A 27,189-nucleotide genomic window follows, 5' to 3' on the forward strand; every position below is an offset into this window, starting at 1 on the left:
TCAACACCACATTTACTTTAAGAATAAATGGTTTTACAAGTGGAGAGAAGTCCCCACAATTAGTATTCAAAGTTAATTGTATTACCTTTTTCCCATATATATTTTACCTTCACTGTAGAGAAATAGTAAGACCAAAAGCATGAATATTTAAAATCATTAAAATTTTTAGATTAAAATTTTGAACAGTAATGTTAACATGACTATTTACATCATCTTCTTATTTTGCATTGAATAATTAAAAAAAAACTTACTTGAAAACTGAATTGCAAATCCAGATTTGCTAATATAAAAATCCGTGTCAAACTGGATGGTTACTATGTTGAGGGTGCTATGAATTCCTTCAGGAATAAGAGATCCACTAATTTCTTTTAAAAGCATCTCATTTTCTGGTGGACCATCCCAAACTCGGAGTATATCATGTGAGGCTTCCGTATCAAAAGCAAGAAACTGCAAGCTGTGGGAGAACCATATTTCTTCAATTATTTTAAAGAATGATTTAATTTTAAATAAAAAATAAATATGCAATGTGGCTTTTACTAGATATTTCTTTTTTGCTATGTGATAAAAATGAATTATGTAAACAGCATATATGCTAAATATGTTTTTCTTGAGCAGCATAATTTGTTTCTTTAGAATATTGTTAAATACACTATTGTATCACCTTTGCAAATTATAGAAACTTCAGGCATACGTTCTTTCCCGTGTTCATGAATTTAACTGGGGCAAAGTTAGGGGATATTTATAGACAATCTTCTACATATTAGGCACTGTACAAAATGCATTACATATATTTTATTTTTTAAATTGTTACAATTACCCAATAAAGTAGAAATAATTTTTATCTCAATTTTACAAATGTGGCAAATTGAGTTTAGATAAATGAAATAATTGCCCAAAGTGTGGCATAGTCACAAATTAAACTCAAGTTATCTGACTCTACAGTATACACTTTTACCACTGCTTTATATTAAATCTATTCTGTTTTAAGTTTAATCTAGACAAAAGTAGCATCAGACGCTTTTTGTGCTTGATGCAAAATTTAGAAATCTAGTTATATCAACATGCTCAGCTCTACAAACTATACACTGATGTTTGATACATGAATTGTTACAGCTTTAAATTCGGGTTGCAATTTAATATCAAACAATGTTTAATTTTTAGAAATCCCCAAATTCTGTTGATATTACTACTTTCAACTTTAATAATTCTGATATTTATGTAAAACAATGCATGACTTAGACTAAAGAAAAATAAACTGGGGATGACACAGTGTAGCCTATTTTGAGTTTGCACATTGCCTTGCAAAAGTAATGTACCAATTCATACTGCATCCATGAATGCATAGGAGTATACCACCAAGAAGCCAGTCTGAAATTCCGTTTTGTATAAATGGAATTTATATTATTACTTTATACAATAGTAATTCTTAAGTTTTAAAGTTATTGTTTATTATTGAATGCACACTAAGTAGCTCAGATGTCAAGGATGATTATAGCCAAAGCTGCATAGTAAAGCTGGGAATGAGAGTCTGTGATAGCTTTGGAAGTCAGATTGGTGTTGTTTAAGAGATCATGATTCTGTACTTTTCTAAGGTGTAATAAAACTGTGAAGAACTCTGCAGGAAAGGGAAATGTAACATGATTAAAGGGGCAGAGATCAGGTGCTTCACAAATATGTTTAGGGACAAGGACAACAGGAAATGGTATTCGGTCCCCTTCTATTTTTATTTCTTCTAATTGTTAATGAGGATGCACTAGGTTAATAATCTGCACAACTCTGTATATTAATCAAAATGGGCCATTTAGTGGCTCACACTTGTAAACCCAGTGCTTTGGGAGGCGGGAGAGTTGCTTGAGCCCAACAATTTGAGACCAGTTTGGGCAACATAGTGAGACCTCGTTTCTACAAAACAATTAAAAATTAGCCTAGCCTGGTGGCATGTGCCTGTAGTCCCACCTACTGAGGAGGCTGAGGTGGGGAGATCGTTTGAGCCCAGGAGGAAGAGGCTGCAGTGAGCCAAGATTGCGCCACTGTCTTACAGCCTGGGTGACAGGGTTAAGACTCTGCCTCAAGAAAAAAACAAAAACAAAAACAAAACGCTGAAATAAATGGATATTAATTTTTATATAGGGGTTCGTTGGGTACTTCAGATTCCCTAGTAATGTTAAGAATGTGAAATTCATTTACCTGACAATATTTCCAGGATCTACCTCAATCATCCACATGCAACGCAGATTATTGTCATATGGAAAAGGATAGCCAGGAGACAGGATTCTTCCTGATGATTCTCCTTTAAAACGACCTCCGCATTCAGCTGATAAAAAAATAATAAAAATTTAAGCCACAATTTAATGCCAATCTTTCAAAAAAATCTACAAATTTCTCATGGATATACATTTTTTGCATTAACAAGAAGCCTGATTTTCTTGCCTCTTTAAAGTATACATTTGTATAAACTTTTAAAGTATTAATTGAAACAAGAGATTATAATGCAATCAAATAGTAGAATCTCAAGTTAGATCACAGAAAAGACAATAAAACAGAAACATACTTAAAGAATTATAAAAAGACACACTCAAAACCTCTGAGTTAGGATTCCAAACACTTTAAGATGTGTTGTTAAATAATGATAATTTTAAAAGGGAAACAGATGGCAAGTTGCTCACTGCTAGTGAATAGCAGCCTGAATAATTCATCATCTTGCTACCCCACCTCTGAGAAAAACTACTCTTTACTACAGTCCCTCAGGCCTTCTAAATTTCATTGTCCTTTTATTCCCCCTTTAAATCATTTTGAACCCTTTCCCTTTTATTCTTCCAGAAGTCAAAGTGGCATTTTTTTATTAGATTCTATACCTCAGTAAAATCTAGTTGAGTTTTGCTTTAATGTGGTCTCTAATTTTTATAAAAATTATCAAGCTAAGAATCTAAGTATTGTCATGCAATATAATTAAAATTTATATTTTAGCAGATTCCTTCTCCATTTAATACTATTATAATACTATTATAATAACTAAAGTGATTTCATTTCAGTGAACAATCTAGAAAGAAGTCTCCCTACTGGAATAGAGAGAAAGTAAGTGTTTTAGTTAGCATATTGCTCTACCTCTCTGAACCCTAGAAACATGGAAAACACTGTGGAATGCCTTACGCATTTGAGTTTCTTGTGATAGTTCTTGTTATCAGGCACTTGTGCATGAGAACCCTCTACCTATGGCCTTCCCAGTTCTATTTGTCAGAGTTTTTAACACAAGTGACTCCATTTTGATTCTGACAACTTTGCTATTGTCTTAGTTTCAATAACTGAATCAAATTTTTTATTCCTGATATTATTATTATTAAACCAAAGAAGGGCAAAGCAGGAAAGTTTCAGTATTTGGAAAAGACCTGATAACACAAGAATCTAATGCCTCAAATTTGTAGGCTGCATGTATGTAAATTTGCTTCAAAAATTTTAGATACTATTTTACATCACTCTGTGATGGATAGTTTTATGTGTCCACTTCGCTGGGCCATTAGTGTCAGTTATTTAATTAAAAACTTATCTAGGTATGAAGATAACATCTACAATCAGTTGACTTATAGGCCTCATTCAATAAATTTGAAGACATGAAGAGCACAATTAAGTTTCCTGGGAAAAAAAAGAAATTCTTTCTCAAAACTTTAGCAACTCCTGCCTCAGTTTCTAAGCTATTAACTTGCCCTATGGATTTTGGACTTACCAGCCCCTACCATTGCATGATTCCGTTTCTTAAATTAAATAACTCTCTGTAGATAGATAGACGGATAGGATAGGGGGAGAGAGAGACAGAGACAGAGACAGAGACAGAGACAGAGACAGAGACAGAGACATAGAGAAAGAGAGATAACCTACTGGTGTTGTTTCTCTGAAGAACCCTGACTGATACACCCATGGAGGGCTAAGGGAATATTATTTTTTATTGCAACATTAATCTAATTTATAATGACACACTTGGGATATTTTTAAATTAAAATAATATTAGTATTTAAGATGTCATCACCATTTATGGTTTTTCCTTTTTTTAACAAAAATCCTGTTGGACGATCTGCAAACATAATTATATTAATTCATTTTTCATCACTTATTTATGATGTATCACTATTTGGGGCATACATTTAATTTGAGAACAGAGTTGATACTTTATAGATTAATTTTTAGTCAATTGGAGTATTTTGCAGTACATTGAGTCTTGAACTTAAATATAGCTGTTTCCCCTTTTATTTCTTTGTTATAAAATAGTACCTGGCATTTTGACCTCAAAGGAGCCAGTGTCATATGCTGTAGCACTGGAGTTCAAATTCTGTATAAAACTTATGTTTGTAGAATAAAATAAAATATAGTGTTTAAAGAAGAGATACAGGTTAAATCCTTGCCAGGTATGATGCCTCAAAAATTAATTTTTGTTTGATCAATGAATAAGTTTCAGAAACATAATTACCTATAAATAATCTAAATAATTAAGAAAAGTTTTCTTATTTGACTAAGGTAATAATAGATATTTAAGGTTAATGAGCACAGGATATTATAATCATCATAGGCCAAGTGTTAAAGCTATTAACTGTTGCCAGTAGAGAACACCATCTAAAACAGAATTTCATCTTCCGTTATCATCAAATTATTCAGTATCACTCACCATGTGTCCAACTATTTATAGCTGATAAATTTATTTGATCATCTGTCATTAGAATTTTAATAAAAAATATTCTCCTACCCATGAAATCTTTGTGCAATATCAAGTCAATATATTTTTATTTGGAATATTTGTAGATATAAAATGCATTGATTTGTTGCAAACATAATTAAAACCTTCTTATCTCAGACTAAATGCCCTTCAATTTGTTTAAAATCTTTCGAAAAAGTAGAGAATATCTTCCTCTTGGTTCAACACACATAAAAATACATATGATTTTAATGTATTTGTGGTTTTAATTTTAAAAACAGCATCGCAAGTAAATATTTATGTTTATAGTATTGCGCTATTAAACTCTTGATGTTTTTCTGAACACATTTCATAATCACATCAGAGAAAATTAATCAGTGATACATTTTTCTCATAACCAATGCCAATGGGCTGATTATTGATCATATTCCAGAATCTCAAGCTTTTGACAATTTGATTTGATTATTATTTTAGGTATTACCCTCACAATCTTTCCAAAATTCAGAAAAGAAAGAACTGTGATTGCATTTTAGTTAGATAAAAACATGTTTGTTTTCTGCATAAATCAATGTTTTAATAAACCAAGAGAGGTCTCATATCATCAAAATCACTATGCAATTAGTTTCAAGGCCTATAATAACTAGAATTTCGTATTTTCTATTTGTATTCTAGCAAGCTTTGTGGCAGTTCCTATGTTGACTATATCAAAAAACAGTAGAAATATTCCACTTTTTAAAAAAAGGTCTCAAAAGGTAAGTCAAATTGTGAAAATTACATATGTACAGTTTTTTTGTATATCAGTTATACGTCAATACAGCTGCTAAAAATAAAAGATTTGAGTCAATTTTATCCATATAGACCTGACACAGAATGGATTTCTGCCTCTATAAATGCCATAAAAAACAGAAAGGCTGAAGGATCACTGCATATCTGTTCCCTGCTGGAAAGTTAGTGTTTTGCTACAAAGTTGTTTTCCCTTGTTGTCCTAGTATTCTAATCTGACACCTACTTGGTCTTTGGAGCAGAAATGGAAAATTTTTTTTAAAAAAAGGTCTCTATCAATACTTCTCAATATTTGTCTACCTTCCCACCCCACCTACCCATCTATGCATTAACTAATCTACAAGACAGTAGGAATAAAATGGTACCCAAGCTATGCAAAGAAGACAGAAAATGATCATTCTCTAGCTTCGTGAAGGCAATATAACTTATGACACCGACTCTCATATTCCTTTTCATATTGCAATTGGTCATTATTCTGTACATGTATGAGAAAAGAGTATAGGTTACTGTTTTTTCTAATCCACCTTGATCCCACAATAGGTAATAATTTTGTAAATTAAAAAAAATCTGGCCAATGCAATTCCATAAATGTGTATGATTAAAAATCTTAATATTTTAACAATGAGTTCAATTTTAAGTCAAGGTATCAGAAATAAAATGACTTCAAAGAGACCATATTATCCCCCACAAACTATAACATTATGGGGGGAATGATGGATAAACTTATGAAAAGGACTTTTTCATTTTCCATTAATTTTCTTTTGACAAATTCAAGCTATGAGTTCATTAGTGTCTTGATATAAAGTGTTAGTTGTATGAGGACAGAGAGAATTGCTTGAGAATGCAAAGAATTTGATAACATTTTCACAGAAATATTCAATGAAAATCTACAAGAGTATCCTACCAATACAGGAAGGCAGAGGATAGTCCCACGCCCTTCTCTCCCCTGTCATGCACTTGAGAAGGCTACTTCCATGGAGAGTGTAGCCTGGATTGCATCCATAAATGATAGTGCTACCAGCAAAGTGGCCTTGGTCACTGATCTTGTATCCAAATTGTGGAATGCCAGGATCTTCACAGTGTGAAAGTTCAAAACCTGGGAGAAAAATATAAATTGATTAAAGGCAAAATGTAGGAGGAGGATTTAAATCTATATCCATAGTTCCTTTCCTTTATTATTTTTGATAAGATTACATATTTATTCCTAGTCATATTACCCTTACCATATTTAATTTTCATAGCATACAATAACCATAGAGATTTTTTTTCTTGAAAATTAAAATTTGCTGTAATTTTGAAATTTATCAATGATACTCCATGGTCTATATAATTATTATGGCTTGTGGTATTAAGCTTCCTGTCTGCTTCAAGTGATTTAGCATTATTAGATTCTTAGTGATACCGTGATATAATAAAAAGTATATATTTGTTCTTTGTCCCTGATTCCTGGCACAGAGCTCCTAAAGCTCCTGGAATTTCTTGATTGATAAAGGTGAGAGTACAGTTTTTATTATTTATCATAAGCCATCCATACCTGAGTTTCTATAATGAAGTGCTTCCTGGAGGATGGGGGTGCTGATCTCCAGAGAAACCAACCATATGATTAGAGGGTTGAGCTGAAACTTTCAGCGCCATCCCCATGGCCAGGCCATATATATACACCTCCATGCAGGGGAGAGGGTCTGAAGGTTGAGTCAATTACTGAGGATCAATGCTTTTACCAATTATGCCTATGTAATAAAATCTCCATAGCAATCTTAGATAGAGGGGTTCTGAGAGTTTTCAGATTCATGACCACCTCCCCATGCTAGATGGGTGATACACCCCAAACCCTAACTCCATGGAGACAGAAGCTCCTGCACTTGGGACCCTTCTGGACCTCCGTTATGTACCTCTTCATTTGGTGGCTCTTCATTTGTATCCTTGGTAATAAACCAATAAAGGTAAGTAAATGTTTCCCTGAGTTTTGTAAGCATTCTAGCAAATTATAAAACTCAAGGAGGGAGTTATGGGAACCCCCAATTTATAGCTGGTCAGTCAGAAATACAAGAGGCCCAGATTTTCAATTGGCTTCTGAAGTGTGGGCATTCTTATGGGATTGATCCTTTAAAGTGTGGGGTCTACACTGCAAGTAGTGTTAGAATTGAACTGAATCATTGGAAAACTTGGTTTCAAGTGTTGGTGCTCAGAACAGTATACCCCATATTTTGGCACTTTGGCATGCTGAGTGCTTTGCATGAAAAGATATTAGAAGGTCTCAGAAGCAAGGTCTGTCTGATCCTTCTGTTCTCCTGCCCCTTACTCCTTTCTGTCCCCCAAAGCTAGTCATACAAGCCAGAATTATTCTTCCCCAGGGTGCATCATAGAAACCAGAAAACCTCTCCAGCAAAGCAAACCACAGAACCTAGAAAGGTCACTCTTCCTTCTCCCTTGAAGACCCTCATTCCATAGGGCTCATACCCTGGAAAGGAAAGCTACATAAAGAGTTCAAGAAGAATTTGAACAAACAGGCCTTGGTGTGTTTACCCCTCTCAATCTCTTACTGATAGATTACATCTTTTATGTAATTGTCCATTCTTCACTAAACCTCAGAATGAAAACAGACGGTTTTTACTGGGTCTTTATTTCTGAAGGCTCCCATGTCACATAAAATTGTGATTCAATAAATTTTTTATGCTTTTCTCTTGTTAACTTATCTTTTTGTTATAGGCGTATTAGCATGACACATATGATGGGTAAGGAAAGGATTCACATCTTTCTATCGCTATACCAGAGAGTTGGATAATTGGTTAGTGTGAGGAAGAAACATATGTATCTGGTGTCAGAAGGGTTGTGAGTAGAGAATTGGATTTTCCTTTACTGATCAATGTAACTATTAAGATCATATCATCAAAAATTTAAAATTCAGACAAAATATGTAAAATAATAACTAGCCAAGTGACAAATATGTCAATTGCAAGTAAAACCAGACTACTTTAGTTGTATAACCTTAGAAGAAAGTGAATAGTCCCATATTAAAAATATACTTCATCGAGCTAGTATAAATATAGTAATCAGCTTGATGAGCTCTAAATTTTTATATTCTACTTTCTCAATAAAAAGCACAGTTCTCAGAAATTCTCACAAGAAAAAATCGGAGGCTTCCCACATGTTGTCATTCTGAGATGCAGAGATAATATTTTTGTGTTTCTTTTTTTTTTTTTTTTTTCTGAGACGGAGTTTCACTCTTGTTACCCAGGCTGGAGTGCAATGGCGCGATCTCGGCTCACCGCAACCTCCGCCTCCTGGGTTCAGGCAATTCTCCTGCCTCATTCCTCCTGAGTAGCTGGGATTACAGGCACGTGCCACTATGCTCAGCTAATTTTTTGTATTTTTAGTATAGACGGGGTTTCACCATGTTGACCAGGATGGTCTCGATCTCTTGACCTCGTGATCCACCCGCCTCGGCCTCCCAAAGTGCTGGGATTACAGGCGTGAGTATTTTTGTGTTTCTACAGGGTTGGTGCTTTCTGAATGAATTTGCTGAAAATTGAGATCCTGGGCTAAGAGTAACATTTGAGAAGTTAATTTACAACTCTATGAGTAGTCAGAAAACTCCAGAGGAATTTACCTGACTGTGCAGAATATTTACGTTTACATTTCAATGAAGAATGAGGTCCATAAATTTATAGACATCTCTAGGTATAAAAGCTGGAGACATGGGAGATTAATATGTCCCCTAATAGATATATTTACATTCCAAAAGGTTAAGAGCACATGATCCTTTCCATCCCATCTCCAAGGAGCATAAGTTTTTCTCCCATCTTCCAGGATAGGAGAGGGAGAAAGCTGCCTTAAACAAAATATGTCATTTTCTTTTCTTCCTTTTTCTATGAAATCACTGGCCACTTCTGTAGAAGATTTTTTCATTAGGTATTCATCATGCTGCTACAGGACCAAGGACTGGGTGAAAGAAGAGCTGACACAGTCATCATCAGCATCATTATTATATTACTTAATAAGGATCTATCTTCATCCTGAGTACCTCATTTGCATATTCAGAGTAAAATTGATAAAGGTGAATGCTGAAAACCCCAACAGTCATTGCACAACACGATTAAGATTCTGAAGGAACTAGAAAAGGACGCTTCAAAAGTTAAACCAAATCTGATACAAACAAATCAAAACCTAAGCTACACTAGTTATATAGTTCTTCTGTTTTTAATATTTTGCAGGATGTAGGATAGGCTGGGCGCAGTGGCTCACGCCTGTAATCCCAGCACTTTGGGAGGCAGAGGTGGGTGGATCATGAGGTCAGGAATTTGAGACCAACCTGGCCAACATAGTGAAAACCTGTCTCTACTAAAAATACAAAAAATTAGCTGGGCATGGTGGTGGGTGCCTGTAATCCCAGCTACTTGGGGAGGCTGAGGCAGGAGAATCACTTGAACCCAGGAGGCAGAGGTTGCAGTGAGCCAAGATAGCGCCACTGCACTTCAGCCCAGGTGACAGTGCAAGACTCCATCTCAAAAATTAAAAAGGTAGGATAAATTATGTAATAAATACACCAAGGACAGTTCTGGCCACAGAACTTTTTCACAGTTAGGTGAAAAATTATATCAGTTACTGCTTCTGAGAATAGAAAATCTTTAAGAATATTCTAAATAGTTTTATGAATGAGGAAAATCACTTAAGACAAAAATGTTGGAGAAAACACTTTTACTTGTGTCCTAAATCATATGGTGATCAAAAAGAGGTCTGCATCACTTTTCTAGGCATGCATTCTTGACCAAAATAATCTAGATTTGAATTAGAAAGCAAAAAACTGTGTATTAGCTCACTTGTGTTAAATCACTAATTTGCATCATTGACTAACTAGATTGTCACAACATACATAATGTCAGAACATACATAATGTCACAAGGACTTGTATAATTCTAAGTTTATCCTATTATTTCTGTGAGTCAGAGAAACATTTCTCAGAGACTATTAGGAGTCTTTCCTAGTCTCTATTGGGGGTCTTAGTCACTTCCTCCTCTGTTAAACCATAGAATTATTTGTACATTTTTAATTCACTTCCAATCATTTGTTTCTTTTCCTTGTTTTCCTATAGCTGAAATTCTTTCCTTTTTATCCCTCCTTCGTTCTCACAGTACCTGTCTAGCACAAATCCTGGCATAGGTTAGATGTTCAGTAATGTTCAATAATGTTCATGATTGAATGTGGATTCTTAGACACAATTATTTCTAGGACACAATTGAAAAATGAACTAAAGTAATACTGATAAGAAATTGAAATTTGAGGGACAATTTTTAAAACTAGTTTCAAGAATTTTCTCTTCTCATGACAGCCCCATCTGGGTGAACATGCAAACAGCTTCATTAAATTAGCAGTCATTAACTCAAATCATGACATATATAATGAAGCGCAAAGAGGCCAGTCAAGAAGGCCAGTCTCTCAAACACAGAAGAAACAGCAGAAATAGTAACTTTAAAATTTCAGGACATTACTTTGCATGGATCTGCATATTTAATACTAGATTTAAAATGTCTTTGCTCAAAAATTACAAATTTGCATTTCTTCTAGCAGGCATAATATTCAGTTAATCGTTCAAGATTTTTCCATTTATCATTTTTCAGAATAAAAATGGAAATCAAGCTGTTTTCAAGGTTTATTACCAAATTCATCCTTCCTTAATTTGAGTTTCTGTAAATGTGGTTGGCAATTGCTGGTGATGAGGTAAAATGGATATAGTCATTGTAAATTGAGATAATTTATAATATTTTGCATTGTAGTTGAAAATGCACGTGGACAATAGTATATAAGCTACAAAGCACAACATAATTTAGTCCAAATTGGTGGAATTATTGTTGCTTATTCATAAATATGCAAAAATATCTTATCTTCATGGAAATGTTCAGCTGCTAGTCTTTTCATTGAAAAGCTCAAATACTTGAAATTCACAATTAAAGATTTGTATGAAAAATCATATGTGCTATAAATATTCACCATTTCTTGTGAAATTTGATACTCTGATGAAATGAAAATTTCTAGAACACAAATTAACTGATAATCTCCATTACCTAGATCTTTCTGATTTTCTGAATACCTTAAACTGAGATCTCATTCCTTTCCTGCCACTATGTAGCATACTTCTCCAAAGATATCTAATTTATTTGTAAGTTATGATTTGAAATCTACAAAAAATAGAAAGAATAACAAGTTCATCAACTAGCTCTATCACATTCTAGTTTTGTATCATAGTTGTTTCAAATTCATATGAATGTTAATTTAGATTAAAATTCAGATTATCATTCATACTAGTTCATTTATCTTCACATTAATAATATTATTATTACAAAACAAGTTAAAGATTATTTTGCATTCCTCCCCAATCTTTTTGATTTTTCCCTACTGAGAGCCAGCAAATATTCTGATTCAGTTTATTATTCGTATACATATATTTTTATTACATATCTATATATCTATGAACAATATATAGTATTTTGCAAGTATTTATACATTTTATAAATAACATAGTTATTTTAAAAATTCTATGGCTTTATTGTCCCATATTGTGTTTTATCTGTATAATTATATACACATGCACACACACACACACACACACACACACATACATTTTATTCATTTTAACTACTCTGTGGTATTCCATTGGTGACATATTCCCAAACTGATTTATTTTGCAGCATTTATATTGTTTCCAGTTTTTTACTGCTATGAAAATGCTATAGTTCTATGTCTCCTTTTGCACATGTACAAGTGTTTTTATAGGGCATGCACCAGTGAAAGACCTAAAGTTCATTTTGCCCTCAAGATTCAACCAAAATCTTCTAATCTGTTACTGTATTGGCTTACTAAAAGATTAAGTAAAATTCTGATCTCACCATAATTTCTCTCAATTTGTTCATGAATATGTGTTCACACAGGGTAATGTCATATCTTATCAGGAAAATGCTACCAATAATAAAAATATTTACATCATTTAAAAATAAAAGTGGCATCTGAAAATTCACTTTTTAAATGTAATAAAATATCTTTTATGTAACTTAACAAGACTTCTGTGGCCAGGCATGGTGGCTCACGCCTGTAATCCCACACTTCGGGAGGCCGAGGCAGGTGGATCACCTGAGGTCCAGAGTTTGAGACCAATCTGACCAACATAGAGAAACCCATCTCTACTAAAAACACAAAAAATTAGCCGAACATGGTGGCACATGCCTGTAATCCCAACTACTCTGGAGGCTGAGGCAGGAGAATCACTTGAACCCGAGAATCAAAGATTTCGGAGAGCTTGTGCCATTGCACTCCTGTCTGGGCAACAAGAGCAAAACTCTGTCTCAAAAAAAAATAAGACTCTTACTTGCTTTAAAAAAAAATAGTTAAAATATTAATATATACTTTATAAGTTAAATTCCAGAGTATTTAATGGTCAATGAAGATATGTTAGTTTTATGTACCAATTGTAAAAACTTCCATATTACTAAATAAAAAGGAATAGATTGTTAAAAAGGAAATTGGGAAAGTTATTAGCTAAATATGTTAGAGAAATATGCTTCTCGAAATCAGACATGTTAATGAAAGTTTATATAATGCAAGGAGAAAAATAAATATTATATTATTCTGGAATAATTTTAATCTCTATAGAATTGTTTGTTGAATTTAATCCATAATATTAGGCAGAATAATTTTTAGGAACCATATTTAATGTTTGGTCATTAAATTCCATTTTGGCCAGGAGTCTTGCAAGGAAACATTTTAAAATTCTTTATATTTAAATGAAGAGGTATATAAAGCAGAATGTCAACTTTGCCACCTCAAAATTCATGAACAGGAAACACTCCATGATAATCCTCTGTGACTGAGACATAATAAAGAATGTAAAGGGAATAAAGAAAAAAAGAAAATGCTGAAGAACAATTACACTTTTTTCTCACTAATAAAACTAATCAAAACAAATTTGATACACCATGTATTTCACACTCAACAAACTATTAAAAAAATCAAACTTTGAAGCTACAACTTTAGAAGAATGCTTTAACAACTTAAGAAGAATGCTTTAAGAATTCCTTCCAGTTTTTAGTTTATGGAAATTAAGAATTTAAGCAAAAAAAAACTTGTGGAAATTTATTACTGTGCATTTCCAATTGCTTTCAGGAGTTAAGATATTTAAGTTTCTTTTTCTTTTTTTAAACAGTGGATGTTTTCAGTCCTACATATAAAATTCTTACTAGAAAACATGTTGCTGACATTCCTAAATTTAATATTAGACATGAACTAGTAAGTAATAGTAAATGTGCTAAGTTTGTATCTTGCACATCATAAATTTGTACCATGGTGGTGATGTTCATCTTTAACTGAGTATTAACTTAATTAAAACCAGTCAGCCATTTGGCATTTCACCAAAATGTATAATTGGTATAATCTAAATATACCCGGAAGTGGAATTTTATTAGATATTGTCGAATTACTCTCCTAGATGACTAACGATTTACATTCCCCAAAGTTTATGTATTTCAATTTTTGCAAACTGTCGTCAGTACTTAGTGTTGCACGACTTTTTAATTTTTATGTACTCTGTGAGGGTGTCATATCATATTATTTGAGTTTCCACTTTCATTTCTTTTTCCTTTTCATGGCTGATGGGTAATATGCAGACATTGTAACAAGATTTGAGGAAGGCACATCTCACAGGAGTGTGAAAACCTAATCATCACACTTATGAACCACAAAAGAATTTTTCATTTCTTAATATCTATCAAGTTAAGCATTTCTTTTTAAAATGTTTTGCCTTTATTTACAGTGTCCCTTTCTATAAGGAGGTTTTTAGTTGGATTTCTTTTATTTTTTATCTTTCCTTTTTCTTCTTCTTCTTCTTTTTTTTTTTTTTTTTGATGATTAATGACCAAGACTTGGTCAGGGAGACAGAAGCCACTTACATACTGTGTGTAGCTAAGATTCAAACTAGAAATTAAAGGCCTTGATGATTTTGGAAATGCAAAGCAGGTGAAAGTCAGAAGACCACTGCAGCTTTCAGGAAATTCAGGAGTTCGGGGAAGCTGCTGCCACATACACCCACCTGCCAGCACCACACTCCTGCCTGCAGCTGGTGGTGGAAAATAATGGCTACTCCATCGATCTCACCTTTCAGCTTTCACAGGTCTGCCTTTAATTGGCAAAATCTAAGCAGAAATCTTTGTTGGCAAGAGAGTCGAAAAATGTAGTTGCCAGGTTTTTGGTTTCTACACATCAAGGAGTGCTTAGAAGGTCAGAAATGCTACTGATTATTGATGGATTTTTGCTTGTGTATCTTGTTTCAGAAAACTTCTTCTACCTTAAAGACACAGCTTTTCTAGGACACACCTTTTTTTCCCTAAACATTTTAAAGTTTTGCTATTTAGTTAGGTCTTCAACTTGCCAGAAATTAATTTTATGTAATGTGTAAATTAGTAGGTATTTAGATATGTAAGTTTGAATTTACTAAACTTCTGTGATGTGAAGGCTATGGAAATAATGATACTCCTATTATTCTAGTATAAAGAGACTTAATATTGTCTATGTAAATGACAAATAATTAAGAAATTTTTCTTTAATATATCAGTAAGAATATTATGAACTATATATATAATGCAGCATTGGTCAATACTTCATTACTCAGTTTATTATGATATTTTAAAAATATAAGAAATGTCAAATATATCTACTAACTGGTTTATAGGACATAGAATCACATGAAATGGCTTTGTTACTCCCTTGTAATTTACTTATTTTCTACTTGCATTTACATTAAATGAGTTAATAGTAAGAATAAAGGTAGAGTAAATAAGTCATCTGATAATTTTTCATGATTTACATTGCCAACAACAAACTGGTAACTAAATTAAAGATTAATTTGTTGTATGTTCACAAGGCTAGTATGCAAGAAAAGGCATCACAAATTAGTTAATGCTTATCTTCAATTTGAATATAAAATTTGAAATGGCCATGCTCCATGTAGATTATTGAACAGTTTCAAGCAACAAAACTGGAAGGCTGTGTACATCCAAATATATTTAAAGTTTTCTCTTGGGATAATGGACATTTCTCCAGTGGGATTTTTTGTCAATTAAATGTGCAGAGGAGATAACAAGAAAACATCTGAGCCCAGAGTACTGCCTAATGGCTGGGCAACATGCATATTTAGCAGGTCAGCTTTTGATAAGACAATAGTATAATCCATTAATAAGGTGCAATTTAGCTCTGTAGTGGATGGCTGTTAAAAATACTCAATTCCTTTTTACAAAATAAACGTAAGATAACTACAATTAAATAGGGCTAAAATAATCTGAAATGAAATAATCTTTAAGAAATAGAGTTTAGAGACTTCATGAACAATATGAATGATAGCAAGACTAAGTCTTTTCTTGATGGTAAATGTAACCAAAAAGAAAACATTCAGATTCTCAAGAATAAAATGAAACGTTTCTTTGGGAAAAATTGCATTAACATTATTTCTCTATTTTTTTTTTTTTTACATTTACACGGTCAGTTTTAAAAATATGTTAAATCCATAACACTTTAAAGTAACAAAATCTTGGATTCAGAGCTAGTATAACATAGTGATTAAGAACATGGATTCTAGAGTCAGAGACTCTCCGTCAAATTCTGTGTCTGTACTTGTTAGCTATGTGACCTTCAGTGAGTAAGGTAACTTTGTCATGCTTCTTATTTCCTCATTTTCTCCCCGGGTATAATAATATTACCTACCGCTTTGGGTTATACCTTGCAATTAGTCAATTAGTAGGTGGTAGATAAGTGTTTTTTTTTTTTTTTTTTTTTTTTTTTTTTTTTTTTAGATGGAGTTTCGCTCTTGTTACCCAGTCTGGAGTGCCATGGCGCGATCTCGGTTCACTGCAACCTCCGCCTCCTGGGTTCAGGCAATTCTCCTGCCTCAGCCTCCTGAGTAGCTGGGATTACAGGCACGCGCCACCATGCCCAGCTAAGTTTTTGTATTTTTAGTAGAGACGGGGTTTCAGCATGTTGACCAGGATGGTCTCGATTTCTTGACCTCGTGATCCACCCGCCTCGGCCTCCCAAAGTGCTGGGATTACAGGCGTGAGCCACCGCGCCCGGCCTCTTTGTGTCTTTTAAATAAAATCCAAGCCCCTTCTATACTCCACCTCGCCCCAATGATATACGAGTTAATATTATTTATTATTATTAATATTATTAATATTAATTATTTAGGCAGATAGTGAGGTTATGGGAGTTCTTGGTAAGTTTTTCCTTTTAATGAAAAGCAGCTGCCAAATCATTTTCTTTTTTAGCAATGAGCAGCTTATAAAATCAAGCTGCAAACAGAAACAAGCAAGCTGGACACTTACATGGGTGAATGCTAACAGTTGTGCCAATAGAAAAAGGCTACCTGGGACTAGGCATGTTCAAAATAGTGGCTCTATCTTCTCTTCTCTTTCCCAGTCATACATACAGTAAGGAGCAGGCAACATGATGCAGGCCAGGCAAAGATCTCATTTGCAAAATAAGATTAGGGTGGGGCAGCCAGCTTCCCATGTGTTACGTAAATGTCACACTTGGTTCAACCAATCTTTGGGCCCTATGTAAATCAGACACCGCTTCTTCAAGCCTGTCTATGAAATCTGGTGCATTCCACTGTGGGCTGCAAGTCCCATTAGGGAACCCCTCTCTCTCACAAGAAAGAGAGTTGTTCTCCTTGCTCTTTTGGCTATTAAACCTCTGCTCCTAAGCCCACTTCTTGTGTCCATGTCCTCAGTTTCCTTGGCATGAGATGATGAACCCTGGTTATTTGCTATGGACAATGACACCATTTCACTGCCTAGTTTCTAACTTTATTTTTCATTTTGCCACATTCTCCTTGCTCAGGAGAGCAAGTAGCCACAGAGCTAAAGCTCAGGCTGCTTTTAGGCCTTTATACTTGCTAATTCCTCTGCCTAGAACATGTTGTCTGTATGTGGTTATTCTTTCTTATCATTCAAGTATCAACTCAGACAACATCTCCTCTGAGATGGAGTCTGAAAAAATTAGCTATAGTAGTCTCATCGGTACTACGTATCCCGTTGCCCTGTTTTAAATTACTTCTAAATGTAGTTCTCTTACTTTTTGTTCACAATTTTCTTTATGTCTTGCCCTACTAAAAAGTTAGTTTCTTATGGGCAGGAACTTTCTCTTATTAATTGTTCTCTATATTCTCAACATATAATGTTCCAATAGGAAAAGACAAAATTTAAACCTATGATCAATAATAAATAAATTAGTAAATTTCAATAGAAGAGTAAAAGTGAAGATATACCAGGTGACCAAGTAGAAATGATGTCTCTACAACTTTACCTTTAGAGAGGGAGTAAAATACACCAAATTTAGAAATCATTCTTGAAATGTGTGTTGAGAGGTTAAAGGAATCTGGGCAAAATATCCTATTGGGTTTTGCTGAATTCTGTTATAGGATTATCTAAACAGAGTGATGTTTCAGAAAGGATACTGTATTATGATCTTAATGTCTGATCTGTTTTCCAACTCTAGAAGGAAATGGTAATTTTCTCTCACCCTACTCCCTATACTCTCTCAAAAGAGAACAGGTATGCCTTTATTGGTTCCTCCCTCATGGGGAAATTAACAAGTAACTTGTGTCAGGTAAAGCACCTGAAAATATGTCTCATTTGGATATTTATTTGGGATGACTTTCAGATTTCTCAAAGGCAAGAGTAAATGACAGTAATTGTTTTGAGAAGAACAAGGAAGATTGGCCTGACTCAATAAGAGAGTTGGATTCTGGGATGTTAGAGGGATGGAAGTGCAGTGGAATTCCCTAATGGTCATAAATATCTAAGTGTATCTCACATATGTTTTATATTCAAGTAGTATAGTTGTCCAAACTTTAGTTGTCAAATCAAACTAGAGTTGACTAAGACATTTATTTGGGAGAAGGAGAATATTTCCCCAAAAAGGCTAAATGAGATTTTTCTTGACAACTCTAAACACGAAGACTGAACAGATTTAATTTGCTTTAGAAAAAGGAATGGGGCCAGGCGTGGCAGCTCACACCTGTAATCCCAGCAGTTTGGGAGGCCAAGGCAAGTAGATCATCTGATGTCAGGAGTTTGAGACCGACCTGGCCAACGTGGCAAAACTTGCTCTACTAAATATACAAAAAATTAGCCAGGCATGATGACGGCACCTGTAATCCCAGCTACTTGGAAGGCTAAGGCAGGAATATTAAGAATTGCTTGAACCCCGGAGACAGAGGTTCCAGACTGGGCGACAGAGCAAGACTCTGTCTCTCAAAAACAAAAAAAAAAAAAAAGAAAGAAAGAAAGAAAAGAAAGGAAAAGAAAAAGAAATGGGCTATTTTCTCCCCCTCTATCGTGGTATAGGATTTTCATATTAGGTATGCATATCATTTATTTATTGGTAGAAGAAGGTAAGAGAAGCTCACAGTCTTCTTAGTATAGTAGAGCTAAAACTACTAATGATGGGTCAGCCAAATACTTTTCCTTTATAAACATCCAAGAGTTTATGTGCTTCCATGACACTATTAATCATAGAAGCAGGTATTAGTTCAGTATCTTTAACCTAATTTTTTTTGAATATTGGTGTCAGCTGTACATTTTGGTAAACACCGTAAGTTGTCTTCTCAATATCTCCCTTCTTCCTTGCTAACAACTCTGATTTTGTTCCCAGCTATAATCTGACAATATCCAGCACTGTATCATGATGGTCTAAAATTAAGCCAATTATTTAGTCTTCCACATACTGAATATTCCAGGCTGCTTTGCTGGAAAATTAAGGCAGAGCCATACAGCCCAGTTTTGTATAGAGATATAAGAGGGTATCTTATTGGGGTTCCCAGGAAAGATTTTGCATTTCTGATAAAAGGAGTATATGTGGTTAGCACAACCCATTTCTCCTTTCTTCGTGCCTTAAACATGCCCACAGTTAGAGAAGCCAATTTGTGACCATGTCACCACAAACATGAAAATAAAAAGTAAACCCTCTAGGCATGCCACAGCAGAAAGACAGGAGCAAAATCCTTGTTGACTTTGTTAGGTAGTTGAATCAAGATCTACCTACTTTCTCACTCTTCACTTTTTCTTAGATGAACAAAATAAACCCTGCTTGTTCAGGCCATGGTAAGGTTTTCCATTACTTAAAGCCAAAAGCAACATTTAAGTCACTGTGTCTACCAGGCCATTTGTATACTTAGCAGTTATATAATGAATGAACCAATAAGATAACTAAAATAAAATGCACTTTAAAGGTCTGTTCAAATGTAGTTTTTTGATTTTATTTCACCCAAATACAATTATATCTACCTAAAACTGAAAATAATCAGAGAATGGCAAGTGTTGCTAATTCAGCAAAACAGATAATGGAATAGAGGGTGACTATGAATAAATAGGGTAGGTATCATTTGATAGGATGACCAAAAAAAACCCTGCTTGTTCTGTCACTAGAAATTGTGAGAAGCATCCGGATATGTGGAATTAATCTGAATTAGATTATTTTCCTTGAATGCTCTTCCTAATCTCTGTGTCTTTCCTCATTCTTTGCCTGTAATACTTCCCACCATTTGTTTCTGTGAACCACCAACCCTACCTTTAATACTGCCTCCTTTATGAAGCCTTGCCTGATCCTCTCTAGACAAATGTTCTCGCTCCTGTTCTCATTGTCTCAATTCAGTATGAGTACTGTGACCTCCTCTACAATACTTATGGTTCTCTCAGTTAGATATTTCAGAAACAAAACTGGAATAATTGTAAGGGAAATGTACCACAGAATGGACAGGGTTGGAGCTGGCCCTAGGAATGAGTGGAAATGAGAATTTAAACACGAAATCCTGGTCTTTTCCATTTTCCCTGTTTGAACCACTGATGCACATTCTATCATTTTCAGAAACTGAATAATTACTGCTTCCAAGAATTTTGTAAATATTTAAAACATGTGACTTAGTAAAACCTTTTTACTATCATGAAAGCATCTTATAAAATTCATATGCAGATGGCATCTTAATTTATCGAGAACATGTAAAAAGATTCAATTGAACTAAAACGGATTAAAGATGCTATGAATGAAAATAGCCCGTTGAAGAACTATGTACATATATTTGCAAACAAGTATAACCACAGTGCAATGTGATAACTGTTATATTAGTTGCATATATAAACTACCACAAAAGAAACATTGAAATATCTGTTAACTACAGCTGAGAGAATCAGGATAAGCATTCATGGGTAAATATTTGCGATGGATCTTGAAGTCCAATTGGTACCCAAAGTCAGTAGGACATGCACAAAAACAGAAAGTAGCCTGGGCACAGGTGCTACAGCTGGAAAACAAATAGTATGTATTTGGAGGATGGAAACAAACTTCTTTTAAAGCTAGAAAATCTATGGTTAACTATTTAGATAGCTGCAGATATGTAGAAGAGTTGCCACTGTAAAAATCAGAAGTAATACTTAGGAACAAATACAATTAAAAACAGATGTGTCACTACTTCTAAAGCCCTTCCCAACAGAATACAAATCAGAACCCAGCTGTTGGTTCACAAAATTGTGATATTTAAAGATACCTTGGAAAAATTCTGACATTTAAATATACCTTGGAAGTAGGTTATAAACATTTTGGTTCCAGATATAATACTGAAATTTTTAGTTTTATTTCTAAGACTGAAAAATATTTATGTATGTGTGTTTCCCCTTTTTAAGAATAACAGCTTTATACTCTCTTCCCACTTCTGTAGTTTCTAATCTTAATAAACACACATTTCCCCTAATGGACAATTATTAATTAATTGTTAATTAAGAAAGGAAGTGTGACTTCAAATATTTGCTAATTAAAATATATATATTTTTAAATTCTATAGTTCACATTAATAAAAATAAAGTCAATGATCTTACTCATTCTAGACACCTGAGCACCACATATAATTTCAAATATAGGTATGTCCTACAATGGTCACTATTTATGCATCAGTAATCTCAAACTACATAAATTTTTTGTATCAAAAACAAATCCAGGTTTCCTCTTTGAAACCTATAAATATTTTAGACAAGAAGAAATGCAGGCTGTGCATGGTGGCTCATGCCTGTAATCCCAGCAGTTTGTGAGGCTGAGGAAGAAGAATCACCTGAGGTCAGGAGTTACAGACCAGCCTGGACAATATGATGAAACCCTGTCTCTAACAAAAATACAAAAATTAGCCAGGCACAGTGGTGGGCCCCTGTAATCCCAGTTATTTGGGAGGCTGAGGCAGGAGAATTGCTTGAACCTAGGAGGCAGAGGTTGCAGTGGGATGAGATCATGCCATTGTACTCCAGCCTGGTCAACAAGAGTGAAATTCTCGGAGGAGAGATCCAAGATGGCCGATTAGGAGGAACTCGCGAATGCAGCTCCGAGAGAAAGCGCAGAGGGTGAGTGGACGCCGCATTTCCAGACGGATATTTACTGCCCACAGACCAGGAGATTCACAGGGGGAAGAGCACCACAGGTCGCCAGCGCTGCTGGCTTGAGTGGCGCGGCCGCCGCTAGGCCTGCACCCTGAGGCAGGGAGCAGCGGCTCCTTCTGCAGAGTGAGTGCGACTGAGTCCTCTGTAAGCCAGAAAGGGGAGCTGAAACAGGGAGTCAAGCCAGGAAATTCCCCGGGCAAAAACGCGCCACGAATCTCAGAGCCGCCGCTTCAGCAACGGCTCACTGGGCAGCGGATTTTTACTGCCCACAGACCAGGAGATTCACAGGGGAAAGAGCCCCATGGGTCGCCAGCGTGGCTGGTTTGACTGGCACAACAGCTCGGCCTGTGCCCTGCGGCAAGGGAAGTGGCTCCTCCTGCAGAGTGAGTGAAACCGAGTCCCCGGTAAGCCAGAAAGGGGAGCTGAAACAGGGAGACAAGACAGGAGACTCCTGGGCAAAGAAAGCGCCTCAGGAAACACAACTGAACCCGGGTCGGTCCAGCTCTGTGGGGGAGGGGCGCCCTCCATTGGGACACACTCTGCAGTTCCTAGGGCAATTTGCTGCAACGAAGGTAACCCGCCACTACAGAGACTCCATCACTACAGGGGCGGGCCATCATAGCGGAAACAGTTCTAACTACGCCCATATAAACAAGACTGCAGGAAAGTTCACAAGGAAGCTGGGCGGAGCCCACAGCAGCTCAGCGAAGCCTCTACAGGCTGAGTGCGACTAGGCTGTCACCTTGTGGGCAGGGAAAGCAACAACAAGACAGCGGAAAATCATAACTCCCTAAATCCCCGGGACAGAACACCGGGAGGGAAGAAAAAGGGGGTTTATGAGTTCTGCTGCTGCAGACTTAAAATTACCAAAACCAGAAAGACAGCAACTACAAAGTCGATAGGCGGATAAATCCACAAAGATGGGAAGAAACCAGCGCAAAAAGGATGAAAACACCCAAAATCAGAACACTTCTCCTCCTACAAGGGAGCACAACTCCCCACCAGCAAGGGAACAAGACTGGATGGAGAATGAGTGTGAGGAAATGACAGAATCAGCTTTCAGAAAGTGGATAATAAGAAACTTTCGTGAGCTAAAAGAACATGTTCTAACCCAATGCAAAGAAACTAAGAACCTTGAAAAAAGACTTGACGAAATGCTAACGAGAATGGACAACTTAGAGAGGAATATGAGTGAATTGATGGAGCTGAAAAACACAACACGAGAACTTCGTGAAGCATGCACAAGTTTCAACAGCCGAATTGACCAAGCAGAAGAAAGGATATCAGAGGTAGAAGATCAACTCAATGAAATAAAACGAGAAGGCAAGATTAGAGAAAACAGGGTAAAAAGGAATGAACAAAGCCAACAAGAAATATGGGACTATGTGAAAAGACCTAATCTACGTTTGATAGGGGTACCTGAATGTGACGAAGAGAATGCATCCAAGCTGGAAAATACTCTCCAGGATATTATCCAGGAAAACTTCCCCAACCTAGCAAGGCAGGCCAATATTCAAGCCCAGGAAATACAGAGAACACCACAAAGATATTCCCCTAGAAGAGCAACACTGAGGCACATAATCATCAGATTCACCAGGGTTGAAATGAAGGAGAAAATACTAAGGGCAGCCAGAGAGAAAGGTCAGGTTACCCACAAAGGGAAGCCCATCAGACTCACTGCAGATCTCTCAGCAGAAACCCTACAGGCCAGAAGAGAGTGGGGGCAGATATTTAACATCCTTAAAGAAAAGAACTTTCAACCCAGAATTTCATATCCAGCCAAACTAAGCTTCATAAGTGAAGGAAAAATAAAATCCTTTGTGAACAAGCAAGAACTCAGAGATTTCACTATCACCAGACCAGCTTTACAAGAGCTCCTAAAGGAGGCACTACACATAGAAAAGAACAACCAGAACCAGCCACTCCAAAAACACATGAAATGGTAAAGAGCATCAACACAATGAAGAATCTGCATCAACCAATGGGCAAAACAGCCAGCTAGCATCAAAATGACAGGATCAAATTCACACATAACAATATTAACCCTAAATGTAAATGGACTAAATGCCCCAATCAAAAGACACAGACTGGCAAACTGGATAAAAAGCCAAAACTCATCAGTGTGCTGTATCCAGGAAACCCACCTCACATGCAAGGATACACAAAGACTCACAATAAAGGGATGGAGGAAGATTTACCAAGCAAACGGAGAGCAAAAAAAAGCAGGAGTTGCAATTCTCATCTCTGACAAAATAGACTTTAAAGCAACAAAGATCAAAAGAGACAAAGAAGGACATTACATAATGGTAAAGGGATCAATGCAACAAGAAAAGCTAACGATCCTAAATATATATGCACCTAATACAGGAGCACCCAGATACATAAGACAAGTGCTTAATGTCTTACAAAGAGACTTAGACTCCCACACAGTAATAGTGGGAGACTTCAACACACCATTGTCAATATTAGACAGATCAACAAGACAGAAAATTAACAAGGATATCCAGGACTTGAACTCGGACCTGGAACAAGCAAACCTAATAGACATTGACAGAACTCTCCACCCCAAATCCACAGAATATACATTCTTCTCAGCACCACATCACACCTACTCTAAAATTGACCACATAATTGGAAGTAAATCACTCCTCAGCAAATGCAAAAGAACGGAAACCATAACAAACAGTCTCTCAGACCACAGTGCAATCAAGTTAGAACTCAGAATTCAGAAACCAACCCAGAACCGCACAGCTTCATGGAAAATGAACAACTTTCTCCTGAATGTAGACTGGATAAACACTGAAATGAAGGCAGAAATAAAGATGTTCTTCGAAACCAACGAGAACGAAGACACCACATACCAGAATCTCTGGGACGCATTTAAAGCAGTCTCTAGAGGAAAATATATAGCAATAAGTGCCCACATGAGAAGAAAGGAGAGATCTAAAATTGACACCCTATCATCAAAATTGAAAGAGCTAGAGGAGCAAGATCAAAAAAACTCAAAACCCAGCAGAAGACAAGAAATAACTAAGATCAAAGCAGAATTGAAGGAGATAGAGACACGAAAAACCCTTCAAAAAATCAATAAATCCAGGAGCTGGTTTTTTGAAAAGATCAACAAAATAGACAGACCACTAGCCAGACTAATAAAAAAGAAAAGAGAGCATAACCAAATAGATGCAATAAAAAATGATAAAGGGGATATCACCACAGATGTCACAGAAATTCAAACCATCATCAGAGATTATTACAAGCAACTCTATGCACATAAATTAGAAAACCTGGAAGAAATGGATAAATTCCTGGACAGTTGCCTCCTCCCAAGCCTAAACCAGGAAGAAGTTGAAACCCTGAATAGACCAATAACAAGGGCTGAAGTCGAGGCAGCAATTAAGAGCCTACCACCCAAAAAAAGCCCAGGTCCAGATGGGTTCACAGCCGAATTCTACCAGACATACAAAGAGGAACTGGTACCATTCCTACTGAAACTATTCCAAATAATCCAAAAAGAGGGAATCCTTCCCAAATCATTTTATGAGACCAACATCATCCTAATACCAAAACCCGGCAGAGACTCAACAAGAAAAGAAAACTACAGGCCAATATCCATGAAGAACATAGATGCAAAAATCTTCAATAAAATACTGGCAAGCCGATTGCAACAGCACATCAAAAAGCTTATCCACCATGATCAAGTAGGATTCATCCCGGGGATGCAAGGCTGGTTCAATATACGCAAGTCTATAAATGTAATTCACCACATAAACAGAACCAAAGACAAAAACCACATGATTATCTCAATTGATGCAGAGAAGGCCTTCGACAAAATTCAACAGCCCTTTATGCTAAAAACTCTCAATAAACTAGGTATCGACGGAACGTATCTCAAAATAATAAAAGCTATTTATGACAAACCGACAGCCAATATCATACTGAATGGGCAAAAACTGGAAGCATTCCCTTTGAAATCAGGCACTAGACAAGGATGCCCTCTCTCACCACTCCTATTCAATATAGTACTGGAAGTTCTAGCCAGAGCAATCAGGCAAGAAAAGGAAATGAAGGGTATTCAATTAGGAAAGGAGGAAGTCAAATTGTCTCTATTTGCAGACGACATGATTGTATATCTAGAAGACCCCATCGTTTCAGCCCAAAATCTCCTGAAACTGATAAGCAACTTCAGCAAAGTCTCAGGATACAAAATCAATGTGCAAAAATCACAAGCATTCCTATACACTAATAACAGACTTAAAGAGAGCCAAATCAAGAACGAACTGCCATTCACAATTGCTACAAAGAGAATAAAATACCTAGGAATACAACTAACAAGGAATGTAAAGGACCTGTTCAAGGAGAACTACAAAACACTGCTCAACGAAATAAGAGAGGACACAAACAGATGGAGAAACATTCCATGTTCATGGTTAGGAAGAATCAATATTGTGAAAATGGCCATACTGCCCAAAGTAATTTACAGATTCAACGCTATCCCCATCAAGCTACCAATGACCTTCTTCACAGAACTGGAAAAAACCACCTTAAACTTCATATGGAACCAAAAGAGAGCCGGCATAGCCAAGTCAATTCTAAGCAAAAAGAACAAAGCAGGAGGCATCACACTACCTGACATCAAACTATACTACAAGGCTACAGTAATCAAAACAGCATGGTACTGGTACCAAAACAGAGATATAGATCAATGGAACAGAACAGAGGTGTCGGAGGTGACACAACATATCTACAACCACCCGATCTTTGACAAACCTGACAAAAACAAGCAATGGGGAAAGGAATCCCTGTTCAATAAGTGGTGTTGGGAAAACTGGCTAGCCATATACAGAAAGCAGAAACTTGACCCCTTCCTGACACCTTACACTAAAATTGACTCCAGATGGATTAAAGACTTAAACATAAAACCTAACACCATAAAAACCCTAGAAGAAAACCAAGGCAAAACCATTCAGGACATAGGCGTAGGCAAGGACTTTATGACCAAAACACCAAAAGCATTGGCAACAAAAGCCAAAATAGACAAATGGGACCTGAGCAAACTCCACAGCTTCTGCACGGCGAAAGAAACAGTCAATAGAGTGAATTGGCAACCAACAGAATGGGAAAAAATTTTTGCAGCCTACCCGTCAGACAAAGGGCTGATATCCAGAATTTACAACGAGCTAAAAAAGATTTACAAGAAAAAAACAAACAAGCCCATTCAAAAATGGGCAAAGGATATGAACAGGTACTTTACAAAAGAAGACATACATG

At 35.9% G+C, this 27,189-nt stretch overlaps 1 protein-coding gene and 1 non-coding gene across 2 annotated transcripts in view; both read right to left on the reverse strand.

Annotated features, from left to right (window-relative positions):
• CSMD3 (CUB and Sushi multiple domains 3) overlaps nt 1-27,189 on the reverse strand; it is a 1,293,678-nt gene that overhangs the window by 348,032 nt on the left and 918,457 nt on the right. The window contains exons 25-27 of the mRNA XM_012443291.2: nt 6,369-6,560; nt 2,188-2,314; nt 252-454 (exon numbers count right to left, since the gene is read on the reverse strand). Coding sequence (XP_012298714.2) covers nt 252-454; nt 2,188-2,314; nt 6,369-6,560 — 522 coding nt within the window. The remainder of the gene's footprint in view (nt 1-251; nt 455-2,187; nt 2,315-6,368; nt 6,561-27,189) is intronic.
• Nucleotides 14,098-14,199, reverse strand: LOC135278186 (small nucleolar RNA U13). The gene has a single exon (XR_010345738.1). It is a non-coding gene; the product is annotated as a small nucleolar RNA U13 (small nucleolar RNA).

Source organism: Aotus nancymaae, unplaced genomic scaffold, assembly GCF_030222135.1.
Source record: "Aotus nancymaae isolate 86718 unplaced genomic scaffold, 86718_ANA_hifiasm-v0.15.2.pri h1tg000036l, whole genome shotgun sequence".
NCBI classification, from domain to species: Eukaryota; Metazoa; Chordata; class Mammalia; order Primates; family Aotidae; genus Aotus; species Aotus nancymaae.